We start from the raw sequence: 17,670 nt of genomic DNA, 5'->3' as shown, positions 1-17,670 counted from the left end.
ATTTCCTGAGGAGGACCTGATTCTCCACCAGGTAAGAGAGCACTCACCTGCCCCCTCCATTCCCCTGCGTTCCCCTCTGTACCCCTCTGTCCCTTTGCCCCACTGGGCTCCAGCTGAACTATAGAAATCAGTTTCCTGGGGAAGTGCTGGCATCTGGGCACAGACTGCAGCCCCACCCCTCTTTTCCTTCCTGCATGTGTTTCTGCCACACCCTCCCGTGTCCCAGCTTGCACTGGGGCATGAACACAAACTATCTTAGGGATGCCAGGCGTCCAGTCTAGCTTGTGAGCTGGTAGAGGTGGAAAAGGCACGCCCTCCTCTATCCCACCTTGCACTGGGGCATGGCTTCTAGTCTCGCCTGTGAGCTGGTCCCTCCTCTATCCCAGCCTGCACTGGGGCATGGCTTCTAGTCTCACCTGCAAGCTGGTCCCTCCTCTATCCCAGCCTGCACTGGGGCATGGCTTCCAGTCTCGCCTGTGAGCTGGTCCCTCCTCTATCCCAGCCTGCACTGGGGCATGGCTTCCAGTCTCACCTGCGAGCTGGTCCCTCCTCTATCCCAGCCTGCACTGGGGCATGGCTTCCAGTCTCACCTGCGAGCTGGTCCCTCCTCTATCCCAGCCTGCACTGGGGCATGGCTTCCAGTCTCGCCTGTGAGCTGGTAGCGGTAGAGAGGCTGACGGATCAGCCGAGTCGCACCGCAGCATTCCACGTCTGCTGCATTGTCTGGAGGGCAAGGGGCGTTCCCTTAAACATGACTTACTGACACACAATGCAGGAAGGATCACGCCAGGATGGAACAAAGGAACAGCATATTTCAGGTTTAGTTTTCAAGCCCTCATACAGGCCAGACCAGAAAAGCACTTAGATCTTATATTTAGTGATAGTTGATGTGGAACAATCGCTTTGATAACATTCGCCTGGCGCATTGTCTACTTCAGAATGAATTTATTTTATCTAGTCTGCCTTGTCACACCAATCAAATGACACTGCAATTGTTACAATAAGCTCAATAGCTACAGTGTGTGCATTGTTTTTAATAGTTTACTACATTTCTTTACAATTTTTGATTGTGTAAATGAGCAATTGTCTGTATTCAGGATGATGTACATTATTAAAATAAAAAACATTTAGTGAAGTGACATTTCACCAATTGGAACTTAATACAGTTCAAGAAGCAGTTACATTTGAATTTTTTAAATGTTTGTAACCGCTTTAATCAGAATCATATTTGTGTTTCACTGTTTAGCTTCTACAGGTTGTCTTTTGTCCCAGTTTGTTGAAAAAAAATATATATATTAGATTTTTTTTTAAAGAATACACAAGAGCAGTAGAAATATTCACAAACAAAATATTTTTTTCTTTTTCTTTTAACTGACATAATGTTTAACTGCATTGTGTTTGTGCTCATTTCCCTCTGGAGTGTACCTGCTGGTGAGCGGTGTAGATTTGTGCAGCTGAGGGCGGTCCGATGTGGTTCCGGGTCAAAGGGTCAGGTGTGGTGCGCTCACCCCTGTTCTGTGTCTCCCTGTGATGGCCTCCAGACCAGCTGCAGCCCTGCCACTGCCTTCGCGTCCTTCAGCAAGCGCGCCCCCTCCCCGCCGTTCGAGGACGCGGCCCCCCACGCCGGGGGGGGCTTCCTGTACACCCCCCCGGGCAGCCCCAGCCCCCCCACCCTGCCGCGCTCTGCCTCCCCGCTGTCCTGCAGTCCGCCCTCCGCCGCAGCAGAGGGCGCTGTGATGATCCCCTGTGAGTTCTGCGGAGTCACCCTGGAGGAGGATGTCGTGTTCCACCATCAGGTAGCCTCTGCTTGAGTGAATCAAGGGCGACTTTTCTGTTAGTCTGGGATAATGATAGCAAGGTCAGGGATTTAGTGTTTCTGTGTAAAGACACTTGCCATGAAGCAAGACCAGGCCCTGCATTTGCCTGTTTAAGCCATTATATGTCATATGTTATCCACCGAATGTAAATTTGTATCGCCGTTTTTACAGAGACACTGTCACAAGATCCCAATGACATGGCAGTTTTAGTTCAGCACTATCAATGCTAGCTCCCATGTAATATATTAGGCCTAGATTTTAAAATATGACTGTTTTAAATTTACCTGCCTGGCATACTATAACAGTGGGCTTCTTATTGTATAATCTAGTGATGTAACTGCAACCTTTAATTATAATTTTCATCTTTCATATGCGTATTAATTTCATTCATTCATTTGTAGGATAAGTGTGACCTCCGACCCCATGCTGCTTTTCCACTGGATAAGCTGACACCTGACAAGCCCATGTTTCCTGCCAACGCGGCCAATGAGAAGCACTCTCCCGTGCTGCAGAGGAGAGTGAGACACCAAGGTGAGACTCTCTCAGCCGACACAACCAGAAACGCACACCTGCTATCTCTGATGAAGATTATGGTAAATGGTAAATGGTAAATGGTTGGCATTTATATAGCGCCTTTATCCAAAGTGCTGTACAATTGATGCTTCTCATTCACCCATTCATACACACACTCACACACTCACAGCGATTGGCTGCCATGCACGGTGCTGACCAGCTCGTCAGGAGCATTTGGGGGTTAGGTGTCTTGTTCAGGGACACTTCGACACAGCCCGGGCGGGGGATCGAACCGGCAACCCTCCGACTGCCAGACGACTGCTCTTACTGCCTGAGCCATGTCACCCCCTCTACTTAACACTTAACCCTCTAATGTCCTTTTGGAAGTTTTGGAATTCCTGTGGTACATATGTCACGCGCATTGAGCCGATCACAAATCCGTTTACATTTCTCATATTGGCTAATGTGTGAGGCATACCGCTTTTTAGTCATTAGTCATGAAGGCTTTCTTTCAGCATCAAAGAGAATGTGGCCATTTTCTCCGTGCAGCGTTAGTTGTCAGTGAGAGATGAGAGGAATGACCGTGTTCTCCGCGTGTCTCCGTTCCTCCAGGGGAGCCGGGGGAGGAGGACGCGGAGCCGGCCGGGGAGAGCCCCTCTCTGCACGGGCCGATCGGGAGGCCCCGGGCGGGGTCGGGGAAGGAGCCCTGGAGGCCCCGGCCCCGCGACGCCCTCTCCTCTCCGGTGAAGAACACCAACGTGGACGCCCAGGCCCGCGCCGGGCCCTACCGCTGGAGGGAGGGCGGGGCCGCCCGGGGGTCACGTGACCTGCTCCTGGACGACGGCCACAAGCCCAGCGCCACAGTGACCGCGGGGTGAGCCCACTGCCCTGCTCCCTGCTCCCTACTCCCCACTGCCCTGCTCCCCACCGCCCTGCTCCCCACCGCCCTACTCCCCACCGCCCCGCTCCCCACCGCCCCGCTCCCCACCGCCCCGCTCCCCACCGTCCCGCTCCCCACCGCCCCACTCCCCACCGCTCCCCGCCGCCCCGCTCCCCACCGTCCCGCTCCCCACCGCCCCACTCCCCACCGCCCTGCTCCCGGCTCCCCACCGCCACGCTCCCCACCGCCCCGCTCCCCACCACCCCGCTCCCCACCACCCCGCTCCCCACCGCTCCCCACCGCCCCGCTCCCCACCGCCCTGCTCCCCACCGCCCCGCTCCCCACCGCCCCGCTCCCCACTGCCCTGCTCCCGGCTCCCCACCGCCCCGCTCCCCACCGCCCCGCTCCCCACCGCCCCGCTCCCCACCGCCCCGCTCCCCACCACCCCGCTCCCCACCGCTCCCCGCCGCCCCGCTCCCCACCGCCCCGCTCCCCACTGCCCTACTCCCCACCGCCCCGCTCCCCACCGCCCCGCTCCCTTTCCCAACAGCGCCCTCTACCTGTCAGAGCAGGGAGAGCCTCCGGGGAGGTCACACAGGAAACAGACCTGGATCAAATGTGGCATTGTTTTGGATTCAATGAATTCATCTTGTCTGGTGCACTTGAGCCGACCGAGAGTGGGGTTTTGCAGTATATGATAGGTTCCAAATGAAAGCAGACGAGAACAGTAAAGCGCAGAGGAGTGTTTGAATCCAAAGCGATTACGTATTTCTCGTTTTACGAGGTCTGAGTCCGGTCGCCTCGGAATCACGGTCACGGGCTCTGAGACGAGACTGCGTGAAGAGGGCGTGTCGCTCTCCGGATCGCCAGATCTCTCCGGGCCGCGGAGGGACGGGGTGTAGGCGGCGCGTCCCGGTCTAGGAGGATTATTGGAATAGATAGGGTACACTTGGCTACCAAATTAGGAGAAAAATTGGAAGAAAGTACACTGCTATTTTCCCTGGACGACTTCACCCACAAAAATTGAGTTGACAGTTAAAATGAGAATTGAATAAATAATTGTGCAGTGTAATGGCCGTGGTTGTTTAATTTCAGTTGTCAGTGCAGTCGAGGGGAGGAGGGATCATAAATACCTTACGATATGTCATTAATGCATACGTGGAGCAGTAAAATGCACTCTCTTTTTTTAAATTGTGACATGTAGAAGCACACGGACCTGGGGACTGCAGTGGCGTGGGTAGCGTTGCTGCAGGGCGGCTGCTGGATTTGAGTTCTTGGCCCTGGGTACAGAGCAGGAAAATGACCTCATTTACTGTGTGTGTGAGTGTGTGTGAGTGTGAGTGTGAGTGTGAGTGTGAGTGTGAGTGTGAGTGTGAGTGTGAGTGTGTGAGTGTGTGTGAGAGTGTGTGTGTGTGTGTGTGTGTGTGTGTGAGTGTGTGAGTGTGTGAGTGTGTGAGTGTGTGAGTGTGTGAGTGTGTGAGTGTGTGAGTGTGTGAGTGTGAGAGTGTGTGTGTGTGTGTGTGTGTGTGTGTGTGTGAGAGTGTGAGAGTGTGTGAGTGTGTGAGTGTGTGAGTGTGTGTGAGTGTGTGTGAGTGTGTGTGAGTGTGTGTGAGTGAGTGTGTGAGACACTGATGTCCCTGATAGCGCTCTCCTGCAGCAGCCTGCCTGCTGACTCTGCTTTAGCCTGCGCTCTGTGCAGGATGCTAATCTGACCGTCTCGCTCCTATTGTCCGCTCATTTCAGTGAGAATACGGTGCCTTCTTCATAATCTTGCTCCGAGTGAACACATTTCATTATTATGAAGCAGAGCAGTTATTACTGTGGACTCTTGGTAACGGTGTGACTCTGACAATAGCCCATCCCATATTTTGGGAAGAGAGAGAATAGGGGTAGATAAACATGCTTGTGGATATAACAGTGGTGCCCTTATGGTGGCAGGAGTGGCTTCTAAAATAAACAGCCATAAGTATTGTTAGTTATTGCACACAGAAAAAAATAGAGCATTCTTGGCATTTTCTTCAAATAATTAGCATAACCGTATACAAATATTAAATAGGCAACTACAAAATGGCACTGCCTTTATCAGTCGTGGGAAAAATAATCTGTATGGCCTGTTGATTTGCTGCATCTCTGTGAATTCTAGAAAATCGTGATTATGGTAGACATGCGTGGTGGTATGGTTGGAGGTAGCATCACTCTGCTGGCATTTTGTTTTACAGAATATATGTTTAGGATTACTCACACATATAAAATATAAAGGTGCCAATACAAAGGCTTCTGTGTCTTACTCTGCAGCACGGGAGAGTGCTTCTCATTGGCCGCGTTGGCAGGAAACATGGGCTTGCCTGGTGTCAGCTTATCCAGTGGATAAGCAGTATGGGGTCGGAGGTCACACTTATCCTACAAATGAATGAATTGGCAATATAAATATCTGTTAAGAATAAAATATCTGTTATGTTTGACTTCTTTTTTGGCTTTGCAGTGTAGGGGTGTGGTTTGTTGCTGGCTAACTGAAATAAATCTCTCTTCATGACCTCTGCTCCCTACAGAGCAAGAGTGGAGGGTCGGAGGAACCAGAGGAATCCAGTGACGTCAAAGGTACTCGTGCTGTTCTGTTCTCTTTTCCATGTGTTCCTCGTTCCGCGTGGTCCTCGTTTCGTGTGTTTCTTCTTCTTTCATTATTGGTGTTCTTAATTGTTTTGCTAACCTTTAAAAATGTGCCTCAATTTTGAACGGAAGACCCAGGCGACCAAAGTGCGGAACACGGAGACGGAGGAGGAATGAGGGAGGAGCCATCGACGCCCCTCCCCCACCTGTGCCACACACATTGACCTTTGACCCGCCTGTGTGCGTGCGCATGTGTGTATGTGCGTACGTGTGTATATGTACATGTGTGTGTATACGTGCACGTGTGTGCATGCGTGCGTGCGTATATGTGCGTGTACATGCGTGTGTATTCGTGCACATGCGTGCGTGCGTGTACGTGCATGTATACGTGTGTGTACGTGCGTGTATACGTGTGTGTACGTGCGTGTGTATACGTGCGTGTGTGTATATGTGTGTACATGTGTGTGTATAGATGCGTGTGTGTACATGCGTGTGTACGTGCGTGTGTGTGTACGTACGCATGTGTGTACGTGCGTGTGTATACGTGCGTGTATACGTGCGTGTGTGTACGTGCGTGTGTATACATGCGTGTGTATACGTGCGTTTGTGTACGTGCGTGTGTGTGTATGTATGTGTCTGTGTCCGTGTGCTGAGTCTCAACCTTCTGCTTCAGTCGAATTGCTTCCTTTTATATCCTAGAAACGTTTTTTTCTAACTGTGATTCCTAACTTGTTGAAATTATCTGTTTTGTATTACATTTTTGTGTTGCAGACTATATATACATTACAATGTAGAAGTAAAGAGATTTAATATACTATTAAACATGTATAAAATGCTATGTGTGATTTTACAAAGTTCATATCAATTGTATTCTTTACGGGCAACATCTGATCATTAAAACACTTTGGAATACAACAGTGTGTCTTTAAAGTTATTGCATCTGAATGAGGCATCGAATGGCCTGTTCAGTAAGGTACATTTGGGTTCTTCTCTGGTCAATATCTACTCTATAGGTAAATTCATTATGTGTATTCAAGCATAAATAATTTTAGAGCACATTAAATGATTCAGCATAAACATTAATTAATCTACTTGGAAATTAAATTCACTATTAAAAAAAAATTAAAAATTGAGCATCTTAAAATAATTTGCATAACCTTATAAAAAATATTAACTAGGCAACTACAAAATGGCTTTTATCAGTCGTGGGGAAAATCTGTATGGCCTGTTGATTTGCTGCATCTCTGTGAATTTTAGAAAATCTTGATCTCGACGTGCATGGTGGTATGGTTGGGCGTGGCATCACTCTGCTGCCTTTTCGTTTTACAGAATATATGTTTAGGATTGCTCACACATATAAGGTATAAAGGTCCCACTACATAGGCTATTAATAAAATTAAAATTAAAAAAATGATACACCATTATCTTGTTTATTAAAATGGCAGAATGCTGAAGATAGTTTCACTTTCACCTGCACTGGTGAACAACCTACTTAATGTCTTTGCAGTTTCGCCTTACTGGATGCATTCCAATAACAATGTAAACCAAGATACGTTAATTTTCATACAAAGTCGCGTATTTAAAAACTTGAGGTATTTACAAAAAAGTAGCAGCCCTAACGCTTTCGTTGATTCATTTATCAGTGAACCTTCCTAACCATGCTGGTTCATGACGTTCCGTGCAGGACAGTGGCGTCATATCGAAACATTCCAAAGTCAAACTTGTCATGAAAACATCCACCACGGCGAGGCGCTCATTCACATGGTTCAAAGGCTCCCGATATTTACAGATGTGGACCATAATAGCCGGCATATCGATGTCAACCCAGCCCTCATTAATCAGATATTTGTAATATAATATAAATCACAAATGATGATGAATGATAATGAAACCTTTTAAATTGGCGATGTGCGTGGCAAGCATTAGACCAAATATGTGGGAAAATGTACAAGTGTACAAGGTAAACATATATTAGATTATTAATCAAATATTAATTGTAGTTCTAAAAAGAAAAGCACTAAAACCGCGAGTTAAAGTAGTTTTGTCGAGTCTTTAAAAAATATATATTATTTTTTTGCATTATATTCAAAACACAACGGCACCTTATTTTGGCAAGTTCGGGCGACATTCTCGACGTTGCTTTCTCAGTGAGCGATGGGACGGCACGTTGCTGAGGTCTGTGGTCCGATTGGCGTTTGAACTTGTTTGGGGGCGGATCTTTCGCTACAACTGCGTGAATGGGAAGCCAGGATTCGAAGCTCGCGCTCAATGTCCAGCGTTTTACAGCAGAATGTGGCTTTAGGAAGAAAGCGGTGTAACGCACAGAGTGGGACAGTTACCGTCGTACGGTTTTTAGACGTCGCTGCAAATTGCGTGGCATATTGGCTTTAAGCAATCCCAGGTAAAATATAAACACACCAGCTCACTGTTTTGCGTGTATATGCTTGACTAAGCCGGTTGTTGAAACAACGTTAGCTTTAAGTTGTAAACTTAAGCAGGTGGACCTATAGTCTGTTTTTTTCAAACTCAGTGTGCGTATGCCTGCTGGGCTAGAAACAACCATATCGCGTTAATCTCTTAACCTTAACGAGAATTTTTGGAATGGAAATCTGGCGATGATATCGCAAGAAAAACGAAACCAGTCGCTGTAGTTACCTTGCAGGCAAGATAGCTAAATATCGTTTAGCGATGCGTTAGTCAGACATCTTCGTTAATATAGAGAGCTAACAGGCTGTTATTTGTATTTGTGCACGCTTTCCGCAAAGATTGTTGTCAAGAAGAGCAGTATTAACGTTCCGCCGGACATTCCTGTCTTGTTGATGGATATGCATCATTACTGACTTGTTCAGCGCACGCAGAGACCGTGGGAGAATTTAACTCCGGGTTAGCGTTTTCACTTGGGATTCTTCCACTAATCTAATCGGTGCTCAGCGTTATTTTCGGAGCGACCACATCGCAGTGTCAGTGGATAGACCAATGCGCAGCGAAAAGCGATTTTTTTGGGGGGGATTACTGAGGTTGATTTATGTGCCACTATTGTCAAAATAAGGAAATCGGTAACGCTGAAATAAAAAATTGACAAGCTGTATGGTTTTAGACTTTCCCAAGCCCGAGCGAACCGCAGTCAACGCTCCATTTTCTGTACCTGTGACCTGTCATCGCTGTGGACTGTCAGCATGTCCGATGAAAGATATTCATCGCTGGATGAACCGTCTCTCCGGAACCTGGTGAGTTTGTTTAAAAGCATGGAAGGTTTCGTTACGCATTGTACTGTAAATCCTAACAATGACGACATTGAATTCCAATACATCGCTGTTTGTGGGTGTGGAATTATGTTAGTAGGCCTAATTCATGTCATTCATCAAGTGCAATTAATTTTTAAAATCAATTTTAAACCCCACACACACACATGGGATTGTACCTTTGAGATTGTTTATATTGGTTGCTGATAGGAGCGGCTGCAGAGCTGTGGGAACCCGGTAAAGCTGGAGTCCACTTTATTTTCCCGTGGAACTTAATTTATGCAAACATTTGCCCGTTGAGCTCACTAATCCCCAAATCGAGCGAGTATTGTCCGTGATCCCTCTGAAATTCTGTCCGAAAACCAGCTGAATAGACAGAGGTGGAGTGGGGGGCAGGGGAAGGTCAAAAAGTGACTCTGTTCCACTGAATTGATGTTGCTGGGAGAGGCCCAAAAAACAAAAAGATTGGTCGCGTCGAGAGGGTACCGTGCAACGGTCCCCTTTCTCCTCTGGCCCCGAGAGGGGAGGGGTGCTGGGAAAGGGGGCCGGAGTGTGTGAGGTCCGAAAGCGTAGCGCAGTGGCTACATTCCTAATTCAAACCCGGTGTGCGCTTCAAAGAGGGGAAAAGCGATGGCGGTACATGCGCGGTGGAGGGCGAGAGCACGCACATTCGCCGTGTTGTAAAGTGGCGAGAAGGATGGCCGCGAAGGTTTATGAACTCGCCCGGAATGTCAGAAACACAGTTTATAGGGCCGACGGGCCTCAAGACTAACAGGAAATGGGAGTGTTTTACGGCACAACGTTTGCTCAATTTTCTTTGCTTGATTGCCCCCAATCTGTCTCCATCTTGTTTATTTATGGCTGCGCGTGTTCGCGTCCACCAGTTCCATGAGAAATTCTGACCACTGTGTCCAGAGTCATATGACCCGAGTTGGGGGTTTACAGAAGTGCAGAAACTAACCCGGTTGCACTGTCCCTTCCCTTACCTCACCCTGTTATGTCATTCAACTGTCAAAGCGTTTAATCTCTGACAGAATTAACCCATCAGGTCACAAATCACTTTGGACGCAAACCGTCTCCTTTATTCCTACTTTAGTCAGCTGCCATCCACTACTTTCACTGAGTAATTGGTGTTTTATTCTCCTAGAAAGCACTGAATACCTAGTGTTAGACCTGCTGTTGCATGTGATGGAATCTTTCTGCTTGCTTTTGAACACTTTGGGGGACACTCCTTTGACTAAAAAATTACACCGCTATTACAGCGCTAGTAACAACTTGTTAACTCAAAGTTTGATTTGTGCGCTTCCTCCTGATTCTGCTCACAGGCTCACACTGGCAGATTATTAATGATTTCTCTGACATCAGAACGGGAGAATGCGCTCTTTTAATTCCTCTGACATTTATAGCGCGCAGTTCTCTATGAAACCGCAGCGGTGCGGCTGTCATCGTTGCCTAACCGCGTTAGTCATCGGCGCTATCGGAGTCCGGATCGGCCGTAAACGCAGACGGGCCTAATTTCTGTTTTAAACCTGCAGAGGAGGAAATGTGATGAAAGGATCTGTCAGACGTGACGTTTTCTCCCGTGACCACACTTTCTCAGGTGGGCTGCTGGGATGAAGAGGCTTGCAGGTAGACTAGCTCTGGTGAAAAGACATCCCAAATGCCAGGGGCCTGTATCCTGGAGCAGGATTACTAAATTGGCTGGATAACTGCAACAAATCTGGATCATGGGCTGAAGTAAAAAGTACTGTTCAAGGTTTTACTCAGTGCCCTTACCCAGCTATCCCAGTAATGGTGCTTCATGATGGGCCCAGTTGAGTTGACATTAAACGGCGCAATACCGCCACCAACCGCAAAGCAGCACCCGTATATAACATCCGGTAACCAAAGTAAACATGTTAAATGTGATAGTGGGACCGAACATACAAAGACACTGACTGTATCAGGACTGTGTCAGTTTTACCGTCGAGTCACTCTGGAAGGGTAGTAAAATGAGTCGCCCGTTGCTGCCGAAGACGTTCTAATGAGTCGGCCATTTTGTTTTTGTTGCTGCTGTAAACACAAAGATAAAAGGAAATGTAAACCAAAGCTGAAGCTTGACGGCATGAAACCGGATCTCTTTTATCAGACATGGGCTGAAGTTCTCCTTTTGTGGTAAATTTTCCCAAGGGTGGAGGTCAGGAACGTTTGAGTCCAAATGCTGGAGAGGGCATCTAAAAATAACAATTTCACTTTGAAAAGAAACACTCTTTTTTTTTTTTTTTTGGGGGGTCGAGGAATGCATAGTTTTGCGTAGAAAGGAAGGAAGGGGGTGGAAATATGTGCAGCGATTTGTCAATCTGGACGCGGGGCCTGTTTGCGTTGCCTTTTTTTCCCCGCTCTGAACGCTGCGCGCAGGAATGTGCTTCAGCTGCTGGGCCCTGTGTGACGGCACGGCGGTAAATCTTCGGCACGGCCGCGCTGCTCTGCCGGCAGGAGAAATTAGCCCGGCGCTAACGTGATTAATACCAGCCTCTCGCGTCGTTTCGTCTCGTTTTCTCCCCCCCCCGAATGTCGTGTGAAGTCCATATTTGGACTTGTCCGGTTCTGACTCGCCGAGCTCCCGCCGGACGCGGGGCGACGCGGCCTACCTGGTCGTCACGGTGACGCGGCCTACCTGGTCGTCACGGTGACCCTCGCGGCTGTGACCCGTCACCTGATGCCGGGTCAGCACGCAAAGCCACGCCTCTAATCCTCAAAGGGAGAGCAGAATTCCGCACTACATCCCTGAATTACCCCGTGAAGATAAAAGATCGCTTGGCAGCTTTTTTTTACTTTTCTTTACTGCGTTACAGTTAACCTCCTGAGACCCAGGAGAAAAGATTTTAAGTATTTTACTTTTCTGACTTTTTTGTCTTGGATGACAAAAACATGTTGCAGTGAAAATAGTTTGTAAATATATATTTAATTGAATTTTAATTGAATGTGCCTCATGTGAAGAGATATACCGTATAGAGCTCAGGAAAGCCAAAATGTAATTGTTTGAGGATGCAGGGTCTCAGGAGGTTAAACTTGAAGCGAGGAGTTGTTTGGAATCTACACTTTAGAGCTTTTGTGTACCCACAGCAATATCTGTCGACAGACAAACCTTTTAAATACTGTAGTCTAGCCTGTATCGCTCACAGACAGTCTGTGAATCACCTGCCAGTCTAACGGACAACAGCTTGCTTTTGCTTATGACGTAGATCTTTACAAATGAGAAACAAAGGGGAATTAAAAAGCTAATAATAATTGCTTCTCGGGGTACAGAGGGTAACCGTTTGAAGCGGACTACCCTCCTTGACAGCCAGCTTTTTGAAAAGAACATGCCGTACCTCTTGACGTTTGTACAGTGACTGTGTAGTCAGCCTTTCCACACAAAGTGTACGACCCAGCTGTGTCCTTTTCCCCTGACATAAAGGGGAGAATGAAGATTCCTCATCTCATTCTTTTGAGTGATAAAAATGTACAAGCAGGAAGAAGATTTGAAAAACAAGCCGAGGAGGGCTTGCTTTTCTCTCAGCTTTTCAAAGGTGATAATTTGCTTTTCAGAAAGTGTGGATAAAAGGGGTACAAGTGACTGTATCCCTCTGCATTGGTTTATTCTTTTATCCTTGCTTAATGGCTGCCCTGAAAAGCGGCTTTGTGACGGTCTTCTGTGAAAAGCGAGATACAAATAAAACCGAATTGGATTGAATTAAGGGTATAACTGAGGGGTGCCTGTGGTGGAAGGAGTCTGGATTGTGGTTCCTGAACTCTTTTCAGGTCTAAGATCACAAGTTTGTGATTCAAATGTTTGAAGATGAACCTTCTAATGCTGATGTAATCACTACTAGCAACTGACAGCAGTGGAGTTCTAAAACAGTGTTTCTCAACTCCAGTCCTTGGGACCAACTTACCAGGAACACCTGATTTAACGATTCAAGGCCATTTTTTGCTGGTTTCACTGGTTCAGTCATTAAATCAGGAGTGTGAGTTCCTGGCTACAACAGAAACCTTCTGGCAAGTGGGTCCCCAGGACTGGAGTTGAGAAGCACTGTTCTAGAACATAGATTTTAAATGCACATTCAAAGCAAACCTATTCTTCAAAGAGCCGATTTGGAAAGCTTGGGAAAAACGTTTCGCGAGAGTTTGACGGTTGGATTAAGAATGGCCTACATTTACAGCAAGTGCTCAGACTTACTCTGGGGGGGGATTCAGATATTCAGACGGAATGCAAACAAACAGGACAACGTCCAATGAAACGAGCGTCAGGCAGTTGTGCGCTGGTTCTCATAGCGGCGCGTTCTCATGTGTCAGCTGTCAGTTAGCCGCGCGGTCACCAGCTGGTGCCGTCCCGCCTGTTACCTCGCGCACATTAAAGCAACAGTTTACGCGTCTTTTTTCCGTACTGGAAACGGCCGCGATTTCTTCAAAAACACGCGAAACTGCGCCGTAATCACAGAGGGGAGATAATTGCTCGGTCAGACATATCTCAGTGGTGTCAGTCTGCCGCTGCGATTCTTCCTAAACAAAACCTGTTCTTCTCTCGCATTTTTCTCCCACGTGACCCATAAATAACAAAAGCAGTGACCCTGTGTTTATTTTTTCTTTTTTTTTTCTTTCTGACGGCACTTAATCTGACTATCGTTACAGTTGTTCACCCACCCACTCAAAGATCAGACAGCCCTGCATTATGTTTTTCGAGCTCCAGGGCTACATTTAAAAAAAAAGAAAAAAAAAGAAAAGAAAACTTCTGCACTGATACTGTTGCTATGCGTGTGGCCTACGGCAGGGGTGTCCAATCGTGTTTCGTGGATGGCTGAGAGTACGCTGGTTATCACTTCACCAGCTGGCTTCACTGATTAGTTCCCTGTTCTCTGGTTGGAGGTGTGGTAATGAGTGAAATCGGCAGGTGTGGTGATAGGTTGGAATGAGTACCTGCCCGCTGCGTGTCCCCTGGCATCGCTGGCCCATCTCACACCTGCACAGGTAGGCGGGCGGGCGCACCTGTGTGCGCGCACACGGCCCCTGACGGCTCTTTGGCCGTGCGGGGCTCCTTTCCCCCGCTCTGTGACGGCGCTCTGGTGCAGGTGAGATGCATAGAGCCGGCTTTGTCTGCTCCCATCATGCTGATCTCTCTGAAGCCCGTTCATTAGCCTGAGGCCTGTAATCTGCACAGAGATACACACGCACATGTGCACACACGCATACACACGCATACACACACACACACACGCACATACACACACACGCATACACACGCATACACACGCACACACACACACACGCACATGTGCACACACGCACATACACACGCGCACATACACACGCATACACACGCACATACACACACACATACACACACACATGCACACGCATACACACGCATACACATACACACGCATACACACGCACATACACACACGCACATACATACACACACACACACACACACGCACATACACACACACGCATACACACACACACACGCACATACACACACACGCACACACACACATACATGCACACACATACACACGCACATACGCACACACGCACATACGCACGCACACATACATGCATACACACACATGCACATACACACATACGCACACACACACGCACATACACACGCATACACACACACACACGCATACACACGCATACACACATACGCACACACGCACATACGCACATACACACATGCACACACATACACACATGCACACACATACACACACATACACACATACACACATGCACGCACCCACACGCGCACACACACACACACACACACACACACACACAGGGAGTGATTCTTCTCTTTCTTGGAATGATACAGTGATGCTGTACGTCGATGCCCTATAGGACACACACTGTTTTAGGTTAAGGTACATGACTGGGACCCACAAGGTCGCTGGTTCGATCCCCACTGTAGCCACAATAAGATCCGCACAGCCGTTGGGCCCTTGAGCAAGGCCCTTAACCCCGCATTGCTCCAGGGGAGGATTGTCTCCTGCTGAGTCTAATAAACTGTACGTCGCTCTGGATAAGAGTGTCTGCCAAATGCCATTAATGTAACACTTCACTGTACATAGCCATGAAATGGCTCATGGTGGATTCAGGCCTGTTTGTCCCGGCCGGCGTGTGAGCTGCTCTGCCCTGATCGTTTTCCGCTCGACCTGGCTTTCCGTCATCCCCTCGTCTCCCCGAAGAGCCCGGCCTGTTAAAAATAGAGTTAACCGCTCTCGCTGGGTCAAACTGCTTTTGTTGGGTCCGTCCAAGACATATTAACAACCCCCCGAGCTGAGGCTTTAACGACCGTCCTGGCCGGGACCGTGTGTGTTCTGTGTGGATGGGACCCTGGAGGTCGAAGGTCACGCTAAATAAGAGGTTTATTTTGGAGCTTTGCGCTGTCACTTGCCTCTGGCCTTTTTCCCGTTGGCTGAACCCCCCCCCGACGGATTCAGTTTTTAAATGTCAAGCTTCTTTTCAGGAGCCACAGTGCTGGGAATTAATCAGAGTTGCACAACGCCAATCTGGGCTCATTGCTCCTTCTCCAATGTTATGTGAGCACAGGCCTGTTTGTCTTGGTCTCGACGTCGCTAAGCTAGTTTGAATTAGGTGTAGCTGCGTTTCGATGGAAGGGGACGGCGAGCAGGACTTGCGGAGCGTCTTCCCTCCCTTTAAAAAAAAAAAAACGAGGGAGAGGCCACCTGAGGACGATGGGTGTGAGTGATGTCTGTCTGGTCACAGCAGTCCAGCACGGAGTTTGGGGGTAAATTCCATTTCAGTTCAGCCGATTCTGTAAATTAATAGAGAATCTGTTAACAACGTGGACAACTCCTGCAATGCTCTATTCGTGTGTGTTTTTAAATGGATACATTCCTTGATTGGATTAACCCCCAGCCCCCGCCAGACAGCCCCAGGCTGCCCCCTGACCTGCCTGAACAGCGTTCCCTCCTGTCTAGCCGTGCGGACGATCACGCCAGGTGAAATCTGTTGTCCAGCCATATGGGTAAGAGCTCCAGCTGAACTCCCCTAACCAGCTGTACGGATGAGAGCTCCAGCTGAACTCCGCTGTCATTACATTACATGACATTACAAGGCATTTAGCAGACGCTCTTATCCAGAGTGACGTACAACGAAGTGCAGATCAAACACAAGTACAAGTGCGAAGAGGACCTGGGAGGACAGTACAGTTCTGAGTCCTAGTGTGACCATACAGATACAATCGGAACCCTTGAAGAATACATCAACTTCCAAACTTAGCATACCACAGTTGGCAGCTAGAATACCCCGAGTACAACAATGCAATAGCTAATACAAAACACAACAATATCTATATAACTATATAAGTGCCATTACAGTCTATGGCATATATAAGGCTAATCATGGTGGTGAGTTAGGGAGGGAAAGGTGTAGCCTGAAGAGATGAGTCTTCAGTCTGCGCTTGAAAGAGGTCAGAGACTCTGCCGTTTAGACATCCACCGGGAGGTCATTCCACCACCGTGGGACCAGGACAGACAGCAGTCGTGAGCGTGAAGTGCAGGTGTGGCGAGGGGGAGGCGCCAGACGGCACGAAGTGGCAGAACGGAGGGGGTCTTCCTGGTGTACAGGTCTGTCCCGCCGTACGGATTGGTCTGGAAGGCTCCCAGGCCTTCCCTGCCGTGGCGTTTTTCCAGCGGGCTTTCAGGTCGTGACGAAGCGCATTCCACAGGCGAGCGGCGAACAAGCCTCCGCAGGCTCTGTCGGAGCGGAGAGGAGCGTAGAGGAGCGGAGAGGAGCGTAGAGGAGCGGAACGGGACGGAGCGCTGAGGGGGGAACCCCCGAAATGGCATCGCCCCCGCCCGGTCCTGTCCGATGGAGCGAGGTCCCAGCTAATCCCCCCCCCCCACCGGGCCGTACAGAAACGCACCAGAATTGTGTTCACATGGCTCACACCTGCACAGACAAACTGCAGCAGAGCCCTAATTAGTACACGGGGCCCCTCCCTGAGACTCTGCCACTTACCGCACAGCGGCTGAGACCCTCCTGAGAGGCTGAGCTCTGAAACTGACCCCTTAATTACGGGTGTCAGTCTGAGACCGGGCCCGGGCGGTGTAAAAGCCTGTTTTCTGAAAACAGGGTCTTAAGAGTCGTGCATGTGATGCTCTTAGCGCTCTTTGATCCCTGAAAGCTGCCGTTTACATTTTTTGGAGCCGTGGTTTTGTCCACTGCTGGACGCTGTGCTGATACAGCTGCCACTTTCCTGACGGAGGCGAATAGTTCACCCCCCCCCCCCCCCCCCCCACGCCCCCCCGAAGATCTCCTCGCTGAGAATTTTTCACCTGAGTGTAGGGCAGAGAGACCTGTACGCTTTGACAGTTTTTTGAGGGAGTGCCAAATCTGGGTCCATTTTCTCCTTCGCTATTGCCAATCACGTGCCACTGAAGGTCCTAAAGCCGCCACTCTCTCATACCTGCCGTGTGTCTTATCAACAAAATACAAAACAAAACACTCTTATCTGCCACGTACAGAGGAGCATTTTCAGATATGTTTATGTGTGTAGGTTACTTCTTCTTCTTCTCACGTCTCCAGTCCTCCCGGGGGGGTTGGGGTTTTTGGAGGA

General features: G+C 48.7%; 2 protein-coding genes across 3 annotated transcripts in view; both read left to right on the top strand.

Moving 5' to 3' along the window:
• The window catches only part of trafd1 (TRAF-type zinc finger domain containing 1), a 13,361-nt gene extending 6,629 nt beyond the window's left edge, over positions 1 to 6,732 (top strand). Inside the window, exons 7-12 of one of the 2 annotated variants that reach the window (XM_061261604.1) lie at positions 1 to 31; positions 1,542 to 1,796; positions 2,219 to 2,348; positions 2,943 to 3,204; positions 5,760 to 5,808; positions 5,950 to 6,732. The exon at positions 1 to 31 is cut by the window's left edge and continues 34 nt beyond it. In XM_061261604.1, the coding sequence (XP_061117588.1) occupies positions 1 to 31; positions 1,542 to 1,796; positions 2,219 to 2,348; positions 2,943 to 3,204; positions 5,760 to 5,808; positions 5,950 to 5,994 (772 nt within the window). In that variant the 3' untranslated portion in view covers positions 5,995 to 6,732. Of the gene's footprint in view, positions 32 to 1,541; positions 1,797 to 2,218; positions 2,349 to 2,942; positions 3,205 to 5,759 lie in introns of both variants that reach the window. The other variant, XM_061261602.1, reaches the window with a different exon arrangement.
• A 1,263-nt stretch (positions 6,733 to 7,995) lies between these two features.
• The window catches only part of smtnb (smoothelin b), an 89,848-nt gene continuing 80,173 nt past the window's right edge, over positions 7,996 to 17,670 (top strand). The window contains 2 exon segments of the mRNA XM_061259478.1: positions 7,996 to 8,218; positions 8,915 to 9,044. Coding sequence (XP_061115462.1) covers positions 8,994 to 9,044 — 51 coding nt within the window. The 5' untranslated portion in view covers positions 7,996 to 8,218; positions 8,915 to 8,993.

This window comes from Conger conger, chromosome 11 (genome assembly GCF_963514075.1).
Source record: "Conger conger chromosome 11, fConCon1.1, whole genome shotgun sequence".
NCBI lineage: Eukaryota > Metazoa > Chordata > Actinopteri > Anguilliformes > Congridae > Conger > Conger conger.
This window is presented reverse-complemented; position numbering and strand designations above follow the sequence as displayed.